At 46.3% G+C, this 14125-nt stretch overlaps 1 protein-coding gene across 1 annotated transcript in view; it reads right to left on the reverse strand.

Moving 5' to 3' along the window:
• Positions 1 to 14125, reverse strand: part of EBPL (EBP like) — a 29469-nt gene that overhangs the window by 980 nt on the left and 14364 nt on the right. The window contains 2 exon segments of the mRNA NM_001205739.1: positions 1332 to 1470; positions 7032 to 7101. Coding sequence (NP_001192668.1) covers positions 1332 to 1470; positions 7032 to 7101 — 209 coding nt within the window.

The following is a 14125-nucleotide window of genomic DNA, read 5'->3' on the forward strand; positions in this document are numbered from 1 at the left end:
GTCTCGTGGGTATCTTGGAAAGTTTAGTGAAGTCACGAAAGAGAGACCTGGATGTGAACCTATGAGCTCCAATCTCCCCTGTTGGAAAAGGGCTAATAATAGTCCCCTCCTTGAATAATGCTTCGCTGGTGGCTCGGTGGTAAAAAATTCGCCTGACAATGCAGGGGACTGGGGTTCGATCCCCGGGTCGGGAAGATCCTCTGGAGGAGGGAATGGCAACTCGCTCCAATCCTGTGGCCTGGAAAATCCCACAGACAGAGGAGGCCTGGCGGGCTACAGTCCATGGGGTCTGTAGCGTCGGACATGACGTAGCGACTAAACGACAACCACCTCGAATAATATTGTGGAGATTAAATGAGATGTGCAGATAAAGCACTGCGCCTGGTGCATATTCAGCCATGCATATGTGTGAAAGTGTTTGAAATAACAAACGCATGGGTAAACGTGGCAGACCCACAGCCACGATCGTGGACATGTAAGGCACCCAGAAGCAAGCTCCAGGAGATGTGAGGGACAGGGAAGCCTGGCACGCTGCAGTTCGCAGGGTCACAAAGAGTCGGACACAGCTGAGCGACTGAACAACTACAAGGCACCCAGAAGGAAATTTTTCCTGCCAACTCTCTAGGTAAAATTGGGTGGGGGCAAGTGCATTAAATGACTTTTGAGGTTTCTTTCAAGTCTGAAATTTCATGACAAAGTTTTACACAGGCTTCTTTGATACAAGATGGTGGAAATGGAATGCTACTGTGCCCAGCTGACAGGAGTCTAAAACCATTCCCTGGGACTCATTCCCGGGAAAGCAATCTGTTCGTCCTAGGTCACCCTGTCCCTAAGGAGGAGAGGAAGGAAATGGAGGGAGGGGGCGGAGCCCACAGTTTCAGGGCCTGACTGATGGATGGCTAATCTGCCGTCTTTCTCCTCCATCTCCCCACTCTTCTGCCTTCCTCATACCTTCTATAAGCTGCTATCTTGTATGTCCAGCTCAGAATTACATAAGAGACTTCTCTTTGTGACAGGTGGAAGAGAAGTTTCTAGAATGATTTGGGGGCAGAGGATGAAAATAACTACTCTTTGATTTTCCACAATATTGGTGGCCAATCACTCAAAGCTGCTAACACTGTGCTTGTCTATACAGGATCGAGGTTGTCACTACCATCATATTTCTAGTGTTTTTTATTTTGACCGATCCGAAATTAAGCTATATCAGATGATTTTCTACTCCACTTTTCGTCTAACAAAGAACGGTGGTCGTCATCCACTCCACATGTCACTTTGGCATCGGGACAGCTGGTGTTTCTCCTCTTTCCAGCCGGATAGGGAAGAGCACTTACCGATAATGTTTCTCTTTGACGATGGCATAAACGAGGACCAGGGCCAGAGATCCACCCAGGACGACCGTCAGAATTTCCACAGACACGATGGTTGGATCAAAATAAAGCCATCTTGCATCAGCTTTGCCATATTCTTTCCCTAAAAACAAAACACTTTGTTACTCATCTGGCAACTATTTTTAGGACAGTTGGTGGAAATGACCTCCCCCCACCACATTTGGAGGAGGTAAAAAGAATAACTGAACTGCCATTCTCTCTACAGTCTTCATGATGCCTTAGTGGAAGGAAAGAGGGGTCCTGAGACAAAAACCCATTACCACCGGACACAAGTGATGATAACAACATCACGTTACATTTGTAAAATGATTTGCATTTTCCAAAGTGCTTTCACAGGTGTGGCTTCTTCACCTCCTCCTTTTCCATCATAAGCAGCAGAATTCTAAACCAATTCGACACAGTCAGACTTTGCAAAGTAATCTTTAATAATTATCTTGGTAGATGCATTATAATTCCTAACTTTAAAATTTCAATATAAAGTTTGTATTAGTCAGACGTGGGAAAATTACTGTTCAGGAAATGTTTATAAAAACACATTTATTAATAACTGAAGAGGAATTGAGTGTTGAGGGGCCAGCAAGGAGGGGAGGGGAGCAACACAGCCTGGACTACAGAATGAATCTGAAATGGACAAAGAGGGCATTTCAGTCTGCTACAGACACAGTATTCACTAACAACAGCCACCACAAAAGCCCCAGTTGTGCTGACCCGGGGGTAGGTGTGCACTAAGAAATCTTTTCAGACCCCATTATCAGGATGGTTTCTTCTAGAAAGCACCATGAGGTCAGAGAGTCTTCATGCAAGGCCTGGACCGCGGGCCTTGCATGAAGTCATATTTCCTTCCCTCCTTCTCTCTTCTTTCCTTCCTCCTCCTCTCCCTCCTCTTTTTCTCTGTCTTTATCTCTTTCTTTTTCTGTTTGCCAAAGTAATACATGCTGGTCCTAAGATCTCACATAACCAGTGGGGGAAAAAAACACCCCAAAGCCCCCACCTCTTTGCTTCAACTACGGTTCTCACATAACTTAGGAAAGCTATGAATGGTCCCAAATTAGCTACATGATCTGATTGATTGGTCTGAACAGCACAAAACAACAGTCTCTTAATGGTTAGAGTTAGGGTCCCTCCGGGGCTGGGGACAGAGGTTTCTGATGAAAGGCTGTCCTCAGGGAAAGGACAGGCCAGTAAACAGAGTGAGCTATTAAATGAGATAACACAGAGAGACACGCTGAGTGGAGAGTCTGAGAGGCAGACGCAACTGGCAGAGGCGTCCAGCCTGTCCTGAGCTGACTGCCAGCCGTGACCTCACCGGAAAACAGCTAACAGTGAAAGTAAAAGTTTTCCCTTTAAACACAGATACAACAGGTGGGATACAGCTCCTAGCGTACCCAAAATCTAAGAAAATATCACAAGTGCAAGGTCAGTGCTTTAGGAGCGAAGAGATTAGTGGGTATTCAGACATTCACAAAAATAACCCTATTCATTCATTAAAAAAAAAAAAATTTATTTGGCTGCGCTGGGTCTTAGCTGTGGCACAAGGGATCTTCAGTCTCTGTTGCAGCACTCGGGATCTTTAGGAGCAGCACGGGAACTCTTAATTGCAGTATGTGGATCTAGTTCCCTGACCAGGGATTGAACCCGGGGCATCAGGAGTGGGGCGTCTTAGCCACTGGACCACCAGGAAGTAGCATATAGACGCCTCTGTGCTAGACCTCAAGAATGCCTAGCACAGAACACAAAGTCTGCCTGCTGGTGGCTCATGCAGTAAGTGACGGGGGCAGAGAATGGGGCCAGGGAGGCACTGCACAGACCAGGAGATGAGGGGTTCGGATCACCTCCTCCTCACCCTACAGGGGAGGGAGAGAGTCCACCCTGGGCTCATGGGGCGGCTCAGCACACAACAGGCGGGCGACACTGGACGGATGAGGCTGACGGCGGCTCCTCGGTGATGTGAGACTCGCAGGCTCGGAGAGGAGGACACGGGCCACGGGGGGCCACAGGGGGGCCGTACTAGGACACAGAGGGAATGGGGTGGGGGGGGGGCCATGGGAGGCGGGCTGTGCACTAAGGGTGGGTGAGCCCTGCTCCCACGGGCCACGTGGCTGGCCTGCTGGAGTAGTTCTGAGCGCTGGCAGGGCACTGAAGCTGGCTCCTTAGGGACACACAGGCGCCGTGCTGGTCTGCAAGCCGGAAGGGTGTGGGGTTGGGGGCTGCTTGTCTAGACTTCCATTATACGGGCAAGCAGGGTGGGGAGGGGCTGTGTGCTGAGGGTGTTTGAGGGCCTCTGGATTTTACCAGGAGTCAAGGCACACGCAACCCTGGATCTTAATCTCAGGCTCTTCTCTTACTCCCAGACCTCCCACTGTTGGTGTTCAGTTGCTCAGTTGCATTTGACTCTTTGTGACCCTACGGGCTGCAGGATGCCAGGCTTCCCTGTCCTTCACCACCTCCCGGAGTTTGCTCACACTCGTGTCCATCGAGTCGAGGATGCCGTCCAACCGCCAGCAATCAAGGCGATGAAGTGAGGATAAGCACCCCACAGATCAGTGGCCAGCCCACCATTCGTTTCTGTCCCAAAAGGTTCCCGGTCCAGTCTCAAGGGCCAGTTAGAGGAGGGGGTCACTTAACACGAGCCCCACATAGACCCTCGAGTGGTGCGTCAGTTGCCCCCACCTTGCGGAAGTGTGTATGAACTGAAACACAGCTCTCACTCCCTAAATCAAACGGCCTCTTATGGAACTTGTGCTAAGAAATAATTTGAATTACAGAAATAAAGTGCATTTAATGGAGAAACAAACAAAAAATCTCAGGTCTTAAATCATAGGAGGCGAGCCCTGAATAGGGGAGGGAGAGGTGTTTCAGGGGAAAAGTTTGAGCAAAAGCCTGGGGCTGAGCGCGCTTGGTGTGTCTGAAACTAGAGGTAATTCAGCAAGTTGAAGGAGACAGGATATGTGTGCACGCGCGTGCGTGCGTGCGTGCATGTGAAAGTGGGGGCCGGGGGGAGCGGCAGGCCCTGCTATCTGCCCGCCCCAGTGGACCAGACCTCTGGCCTCTCATCTACCGCTTAACTTTGACCATCTCTTTGCAGGTTCAACGCCTATAAAGGGAGGGAAAGGACAAGCAGAGCATTAACAAACCTAATGTGATCCTCGTCCTTTTTCCTGTGACTGACCGCCAGGCCCGGGCAGAGGTTTAGAGAAAGACACACAGGCAGAGCTGGAGGAGGCACCCAGGAGCAAAGCCACGCTGCGGCCTTTGCCACAGGGCAGAGACGAGGACGCGAGGGGCGGCGATTCTTTTTCTTAACCAAACTCAGGTCAGCCTCCTCCGAAACCCTTTCTCCAAAAGGCCCCAGCACCTTGGGTTCTGGGCTCAGCCCAAGAATCCTGCTGAGTAACCTTAGTGATTTATCCTCTCAACAGCTTTATAAATGCCACACTGCAGTGTTAATTGTATTGACTCTGTCATACGTTACATCCCTAGTAAGAATTTATTGTATAATTAGAAGTCTGTACCTTTTGAACATCTTCATCTAATTCCACCTCTCCCCAGCCCCTGCCTCTGGTAACCACAAATCTGATCCTTCTCTAAAATGAGTTTCGGTTTTTCAAATTCCACATAAAAATGAGATATTGTCGTTTTCATTTTTTTCTGTCTAGCTTCTATCACTTGGCATAATGTTCTTCAAAGTCTGTCATCACAAACTGCAGGATTTCCTTCTTTTTATGGCTGAATAATATTCTGCTTCCCTGGTGGCTCAGGTGGTAAAGAATCCACCTGCAATGCAGGAGACCCAGGTTCGATCCATGGGAAGGGAAGATCCCCTGGAGAAGAGAATGGCAACCCACTCCAGTATTCTTGCCTGGAGAATTCCATTGACAGAGGAGCCTGGCGGGCTACAGTCCATGGGGTTGAAGAGTCAGATAAATACAATGCAGGTTGTTTATCCACTCATCTGTGAGTGGACACTCAGGTTGTTTCATGTCTTGGCTGCTGTATAATAGATACTGCTGCTATAAACAGGGAGTGTAGATTACCAATCACTCCTGATATGAAATCTAATTCCTCATCCCCCACCCTTTATATCAATACCCTGGCCTGCCTTTAGCAAGGATCCTGTTGAGTCTATCATCAGTCCCCAAGCCTTGATGTTTCTTCTTAATAATTTTCCATCCACTGACTCCGACCCTGTTCCCAGCCTATAAATCCCCACCTATCCCTGTATTTAGGGCTTCCCTGGTGGCTCAGATAGTAGAGAATCCGCCTGCAATGCAGGAGACCTGGGTTCCATCCCTGGGTTGGGAAGATCCGCTGGAGAAGAAAATGGCAACCCACGCCATTATTCTTGCCCAGGAGAATTCCATTTTGGGGCTTCCCTGGTGGAACCAGTGGGACAGAACCTGCCTGCCGATGCAGGAGATGTAAGACACGTGAATTTGATCCCTGGGTTGGGAATATCCCCTGGAGGAGGGCATGGCCACCCTCTCCAGTATTCTGACCTGGAGCATCCCATGGACAGAGGAACCTGGCGGGCTATACTCCATGGGGTTGCAAAGAGTCGGGCACAACGGAGTGACTGAACATGAACACACGTCCCTGTATTAAGGGTTGAGCCAATCTCTTTCCCACTGCTGTGGTCTCTGTGGAATAAAGTCTTCCTTACCATCTTTAACAAGTTCTACATCCTGGTGAACCAAAATCAAAGGACAGCCCACAGATCACTATCCAGGAGGCCTTACCCCAGACCCTCTGAATCAGAATCTGCATTTTAACAAGAACCCCAAGCAATCTGTGTCCTTCTGTTCAGCTGTGCTGGGTCTGTGTTGCAGCACATGGACTCAGTTGCTCTGAGGCATATGGGATCTTAGTTCCCCAACCAGGCATCGGACCTGTGTCCCCTGCATTGGAAGGTGGATTCTTGACCACTGGATCATTAAGGAAAACTAGTTAATGTCTCTGTAGAGCAGGAAGAGTTCTGGAAATTATCTACTAGAATACATACATGTAACTGTAGCCCACCAGGCTCCTCTGTCCATGGAATGCTCCAGGCAAGAATACTGGAGTGGGTTGTCATGCCCTTCTCCAGGGGATCTTCCTGACCCAGGGATGGAACCCAGGTATCCCGCATTACAGGCAGATTCTTTACCATCTGAGCCACCTGGGAAGCCCGTACAATATATATACATTTATATACAAATAAATGTTAAAAGTATGGAAAACACCCAGTTTAAATACTGCAGACTCCTCAATCTGTACTCACTGCAAACATTTTAAAATACAGCTTTATTGAGATATAATCCATGTGCCAGGTCTGCTTTTTCTTAAATCTGTTTAAAGTGTATAATTCAACAAGTTTTAGTACTTTCCCAGATTTGAATCACCACAACCTCACTTTACGTTAGTTTCTACTTCTCAAAAGAAACCTATACCCACTGTTAGTCATTCCCCATTTCTGGCCAAATCCCACTCCCTTCCTGCACCCCCACGCACCCACTAATCTGTCATCTCTCTCCATAGATCTGTCTCTTCCAGACATTTCATGCAAACAGAATCATACAACGTGGGATATAGGTACTCATTTAATGGACAGCCGTACTTGGAATTGACCCCCCACATGTGGCAGTGCCAGCATTTTACACTACTCACACAATGAAGCGATCAAGGCATCTGAGTGTGTGATGTTTCCCACCATAGACAAGTAGACATAAGGGCCTTCCTAGAGAGAAGAAAAGGAAAACATGCTCTAATTCAGCATCACACCCACAGGATGGCACCGGAGGCACACCCCTGTGCGGGCAGCACCCCTTGCCCAGCGTGCAGGAGCACACGTCCCGGCCAGCACCCTCAGCCCCGCACCGCGCAATCCCAGTGTTTATGGGCAGGGGCAGGTGAAGGCTGAGCTTGGAAATGAATCCATCCGAAGTGAATGTTCATATAGTAAGTGCTAGTTTTCAGTGACTGGCATTCTAAAACCAGAGGTGTGTTCAGATGGGGAAAAAAAATAAGCTGAAAATTTTGTCCAAGAGTCTAAATGTTATAGTAAATAAGCTGAATTCTGGATTAATCCAGAAGTACTTCAGAGTACTTCATTGCATCTCACCTCCAAAAAAACCCCAAGATCTCTCTTAACAAACATGGTATTTAAGTATCACTATCAGAGCAGGAACTAGATCTTTCCTCTTGCATAAGGGCAAATTCAGGAAAATTAAAAATGCTTACAGGCTATATTTAAAATTTTGGGTAAGGAAATCTCTGCAATTATATTTAGCATTTCATCAGAGAAATGTTCCTTTGCCTAAGATTTCAAAAACTGGATTAACTAGGATTCTCTAAGATATCTGATTATGTTGTTCCTTTAAAAAAATTTTGTTGCTGGTCAATATAACTTTTTTTTGGTTTCTTTTTACCAAAACAATCACTTATATGACATCAGAACAGTGTCTCTGCCTAAACCCTAAGCTCACTTCTAGTACAAAACTTCCCAGAGGCTACCAGTTTTAACCACTTCTAACTGTAGTTCTGGCAACTATCTTTATACTTATATTACTATTTCTATTTTTTTGTGCTTAGTCGATCAGTCATGTCCGACTCGCGACCCCATGGACTGAAGCCCATCAGGCTTCTCTGTCCCTGGGGATTCTCCAGGCAAGAATACTGGAGTGGGTGGCCATGCCCTCCTCCAAGGGATCTTCCCAACCCAGGGATCGAACCCAGTCTCCCACACTGCAGGTGGATTCTTTACAGTCTGAGCCACCAGGGAAGCCCAAGAATACTAGAGTGGGTAGCCTACCCTTTCTCCAGGGGATCTTCCCGACTCAGGAATCTAAATGGGGTCTCCTGCATTGCAGGTGGATTATTTACTAGCTGAGCTACTGGGGAAGGCCCACTATTAACTGCCCATCCTGAAAAATTACGATATAAATTATACTGTTTCCCCTTCCCTTCCCTCCATCCAATTTTTGATAATGTAGGGGAGGAAAAACTTCTTCCTCCCCTCTTAGGTTCTATAAGCTGGTTTAAGAATTAATTGACATAAATGGATTAAAAAGAAAAGCATACACATTTGATTTACTATGTTGACATGTACATGGGAATCTTCAAAAGGAAAATGACCTGAATAAGCTGTCAGGCCCCAAAACTCATACGCCTTTTTACCCAAAGACCAGTAACTGCAGGGATGTGAAGAGACCAGGGGGCTTGGGCTGAGGAGTACTGTCCCCAGGAAATACATGGGGAGAAACTAACAGAAGACAAGGGTTATTTGAGTCGGGCTACTTACACAATACCATTTCAGCACTGACTCCCAGTCTAGTGAAATGAATGTTCTTTTCCTCCTGGTAAAGGGAGAGCACCTTTCTCAAGGGAAATTCAAAGACCTGATTTGAGCTAGAAAGCGGGGAGATCAGAGTGACCTTCCGCATCTATTGTTCTCAATTGCCTTCTGTTCAAAATCCTCAACATGCAAAAGTGGCAATAATTTGGAGTGGCGTGTTCTGAACTCTTTTAACAGCTACATGCTGCTGCTGCTAAGTCGCTTCAGTCATGTCCGACTCTGTGCGACTCCATAGACGGCAGCCCACCAGGCTCCCCCGTCCCTGGGATTCTCCAGGCAAGAACACTGGAGTGGGTTGCCATTTCCTTCTCCAACGCATGAAAGTGAAAAGTGAAAGTGAAGGTGCTCAGTCGTGTCCGACTTTTAGCAACCCCATGGACTGTAGCCGAGTTCTCTTTAATTCTTCGGTTAGTTATCCCGAATTTGTAACTTCAGGAATAAGCTTCAAACCTCACCTGACTCCTTCATCAGTGCTGTGCAGTATATGGACTTCTGTGATATCAGGCGAGTATGAGAACCCCCAGCAAGCTCTCTCCCACTCCTCCCCACTTCTCTCAGCCTCTGTTCACTTTGTACACTGCTGAGATTGATCGTATTTCCATTCTTGTTCTGTAAATGTATTTGTCTTCCTCATTTTATCTGTAAGTAGATTCTCAAAGCTGAAAAGTCAATCAATGCTCTACTGACAATATGGCTATTATATAAACAGTGTTCATTGGAAGAGGCCACAACTTCCTACTCTACAAATCAGTATTTCTGTCACTTAAGAAGAATGTGGCAAATGGAATATTCTTTCTTACCTTCATACATCTCTCAAAATCATGCTACATTTTAGTTTCCTTCAACTTTGGGCCAGGACTTTCTTATATTTTGGTTTATGCCACAGTTTGTAATTGCCTTTCTTTTTCTCTAATTGAGAGAAGAAACCCTACTTTCTCCCCATCTCATTAACATAATCTTACAGCTTCTTGTCCATTCCATTCTTTGCTGAACAGAGGCTTGAAGCTGGTTTCTCTTTTCTTCCTTTAAAAGATTTATTTATGTATTTATTTATGGCTGTGCAGGGTCATCATTGCTGTGCTCGGGCTTTCTCCAGTTGCCGGCGAGCGGGGGCTACTCTTTCTTGAGGTGTGAGGGCTTCTCACTGCAGCGGTTTCTCTTGTTGCTGGGCACAGGCTCTAGGCATACAGGCCTCAGTAGCTGCAGTGCATGGACTCAGCACCCATGGCACACAGGCTTAGTTGTTCCACGGCAAAGTGGAATCTTCTTGGATCAGGGACCGAACCGGTGTCCCTGAATTGGCAGGCAGATTCTTCTCCACTGAGCCACCAGGGAAGCTCTATATTTTCCCTTTTCTTAACATTCTGTAAGTTACCTAATAGGTAAGTGTGGTTTATTTCAGAGCATATATGAAAATCCTAGTCCTTAAAGGAGATAAAAAAAATTACACGAGATAATGTTTTTAAACAAGAAGTACTCCCTGTCTACTTTGTAGCTCCTTATTCTCACCAGCTGATTTTTTTATTTTTAGCAGAGCCGTAGGAAGTCCACATCTCTTCCCTGGCATGACTGGGGAACTTTCTAGACAAAAATACATCTGCTGGACTGGCCAGTAGGGGCAATGAGGCTGAGCTGAATATGACTCTCTGTGGGGCTCAGTCCACCTATCTGTGAGATAAAGGACTTCCCAAAATTAGACTGTTGATCTCATGCCTTCCACGAGCAACCTCTTCAACTGGAGCCATCTGCAAACCGGGACCCTGACATCCTGTCTGGCTCTTTCCTCAGGAGGAATTCTGTGGGTAAATGCAGGATGGGGACCTGGATCTAAGATCAAGATCAAAGTCACTGGAAACACTAGTTACTATTTGCCAAGAGCGAAAATTACCTGTAGAATTTTAGAGAATGGAAACAGACTTACTTCCTCCCATGAATTCATATTTTATATCAAATGAACCACAAAGCGCTTTTTCTTCCCTGTTAAAATTATTTCCAGGCTCTGGAAGATGAAATTTATACTAACTTGCAGAATAAACTTGGAAGGTTATCAGCTCCAAAAGTCTTTAATCATACTATATGGTGAAGAACTAGCCAGCCAGAACTAAAATTCATGTTTGAGCTCAACAGCTACCTGGAGATTTTAAGGACCAGATGAAAGGTGCTTGGTAAGCAGCAAAGGCCATCAGTAGGGTGTTGCTTAACTGGGAAGAAGGGCCTGAAGAGATGGAGGGGTAAGCGCCCTGTGCTGCAGGCTGGAGATCTGGGTGAGTGAGCAAAAAAAAAAAAACACAGCAGATTTTATTTCTTATATTCCCTGCTACCTTGACCTCTCTGAGTTTCAACTCCCTCATCAATAGAAAGCAACAGAGTAAAGCTCTCAACAGATGTTTGATGAATGAAGAACTGAACGAATGAGAGAGTCATGAGCAGAATTAGGCTAGATCTTCACATTTCGCAGAGTGTCTCTTACTGACTGGAAGCCCTGAGTGCGGCACTTGGTCCACTGACCTCACTGAGCGGTGGCCCGGGCGGACTGCCGTCAGTGGAGGGCCAGGCGTGGAGGAAGGGGGCCCCATGGAGGGTTGTGGGGTCAGAGCCTTTTAAGCCCCAGCCTTTCAAGTAGGAGTGGGCTGTGCGTCCCTCACCTGCCACCGGCCATCAGTCATGGGAAGGCCAAGCTCGTGGCAGCCCCCAGGGCAGACTCCCTGACTGACTGACTGGGCTTGAGGCTGTCGTCAAGAATTTCGGAGTGAGTGCAATTATTCCTACCACTGTCTGAGAGGCAGACACCTGTCCCCTAAGGAGCACAGCCTGAATTTTTACAGAGAAACTCACTCAGGATGTAGGGGCAACAGGACAGGAGGTCTGGGTTCCCTTGAAAATACTTCAGCAATAATGAAAGAAAAAGGAAGGGCAGGGGAAGGGAGGGAGGGAGAAAAAGAAAAAAGTGACAAATGAAGCAAGTGCAGCAAAATTTGAAAACACCAAACCTGCTCATTACACTAGTCTCTCTACATCTGTGCCTGCTTAAAATTTTTCACAGTAGGGCTTAATTTAAAAAAAGATACATGGGACTTGCCTGGTGGCCCAGGGGCTAGGACTCTGCACGCTCCCAACTCAGGGGGCCCAGATTTGCTCCCTGGTCAGGGAACTAGCGGAGAAGGCAATGGCAACCGACTCCAGTGTTCTTGCCTGGAAAATCCCATGGACAGAGGAGCCTGGTGGGCTGCAGTCCATGGGGTCGCTAAGAGTCGGACACGACTGAGCAGCTTCACTTTCACTTTTCACTTTCATGCATTGGAGAAGGAAATGGCAACCCACTCCAGTGGTCTTGCCTGGAGAACCCCAGGGACGGGGGAGCCTGGTGGGCTGCTGTCTCTGTGGTCGCACAGAGTCGGACACGACTGAAGCGACTTAGCAGCAGCAGCGGCAGGGAACTAGAGCTCATGTGCCACAGCTAAGACCTGGTACAACCAAATATATAAAATAAATAAATACTTAAAAAATATATATATAGCACCTTTTCATACTGTTCATGGTTAGACAGCATCACTGACTCATTGGACATGAATTTGAGCAAACTCCCGGAGATGGTGAAGGACAGGGAAGCCTAGCATGCTGCAGTCCATGGGGTTGCAAAGAGTTGGACACGACTGACTGAACAACAACAACATACAGCACTTTGTCAAAAATGAACCGCTGTCCCTTGCGTTTCTGGGTTCCTGACTCAGGACCCCATGGTCCCAGAGGTCCTCTGCCCTCACACTTCTCACCAGCCTCAACGTGTCCTACACACACACGGACACACACACACACCCCAAGGATAAAAAGCAAGGAGAGCCAATGGCCATGATTGCAAAAAGAAAGGGAAAATGGTCATGGTGTTTGCACACCCTTTTCAAATTACCTGTGCCCTTCTGGTGAACGAACAGCCATCGACATGCTAGCCCCCTGTCCTCCTGGCTCCAGGTGACACGCTGAGTGAATTCTCCGTGTTGTCCAGTTAAGTCTGCAGAGAAGCTGCAGAGTGGGCTTCTGCTCACTGTGTGTGTGCATGCTAAGTCGCTTCAGTTGCATCCGATTCTGTGACTCCATGGACTGTAGCCCACCAGGCTTCTCTGTCTGTGGGATTTCCCAGGCAAGAATACTGCAGTGGATTGCCATGCCTTCCTCCAGGGGATCTTCCCGACCCTGGGATCAAACCCGCGTCTCTTGCATCTCCTGTACTGGCAGGCCAGGTCTTTACTGCCAGGGCTCACCCTGATAAGGGCTCTTTTCCTGTTACAACTCACCTGTCCTTGCCCCACATCGGTGCTCCCAACCCCCACAGCATGCTGACTTTCCGTCACACTTTTCTTTACTCTTCCGACATCCTTTCTGGTAATGTGGGCTGCTGTTTTACCATTTTAACAATTAAAAATTATTGAAGTGATATGTGCTGTAAGTTAAAAAAAATTTACAAAAAGCTATAAGGTAAAAGGTAAAAGTCTCTTTCTTTCCCAATCCCCAATCTCACCCCCAGAGACATCACTGCTTGAGTTCCACAGTAGCCTTCAGGAAATTCTTCATGTATATGTTATGACATAGCTACAAATATTTAAAATACTTTCTCCCTGCCATTAGTTTTCCTACTATCAACCTAGAGGGTGATGAGGACAATTCCACAATGTTTATTGACTTAAAAGATTTTAAGTTCAATGTATCAGGAATTTTGGTTTAAAAACCATTTAATTCATATTAAATGCTCTAAAATGGGACTGGACTATACTGTCTAATTGAGCTGCTAACAAAATCAACTTAAAAGCTAAAATGAATCATGGCAAATAAATTAAGAAACAAAGGCAAGACTCGCCCGGCGGTTCAGTGGTTAATACTCTGTATTTCCAATGTTCAATTCCTGGTCAGGGAACTAAGATCTCACGTGCCTTGAAGTGGGGGGAAAAAAAAGGCTGGTCTCATTTTTCACTTAATGTGTTCCAGACATGTAGTTCTAACAATGCATTTTATAGACTTTCAGACAGCTACAAGTCAAAGCTCAGATTTTAAAAACATGCTTGAGCTGGGCAAGTTTCTGCTATTTATAACTCAATGACCAATTGGTAAAGAATGCTCAATTTACTCATTTCACCCTTAAAGAAAAAATTTTATAAGCCTTTATAGGCGTTATAGAAATAAAAGAGAACATACATTTTCTTCTTGTAATTTGTGTTTGTATTTGTAAAGCCTGAATTTATAGTTAAATATATTTGCAAGGTTTAAAAAAAAAAAAGTGTGTGAACGAAGAGCCAGAAAAACTGCAATGCATTAAGAGTGGGAGAATAAAGTGGAGTAAGAATAGAATCAATACGTAAATCCTGTCAAAATGTATTAGCATTTACTGATCTGACTCATAAAACCTCAGCCTAAT

This window comes from Bos taurus, chromosome 12 (genome assembly GCF_002263795.3).
Source record: "Bos taurus isolate L1 Dominette 01449 registration number 42190680 breed Hereford chromosome 12, ARS-UCD2.0, whole genome shotgun sequence".
Taxonomy (NCBI): Eukaryota; Metazoa; Chordata; class Mammalia; order Artiodactyla; family Bovidae; genus Bos; species Bos taurus.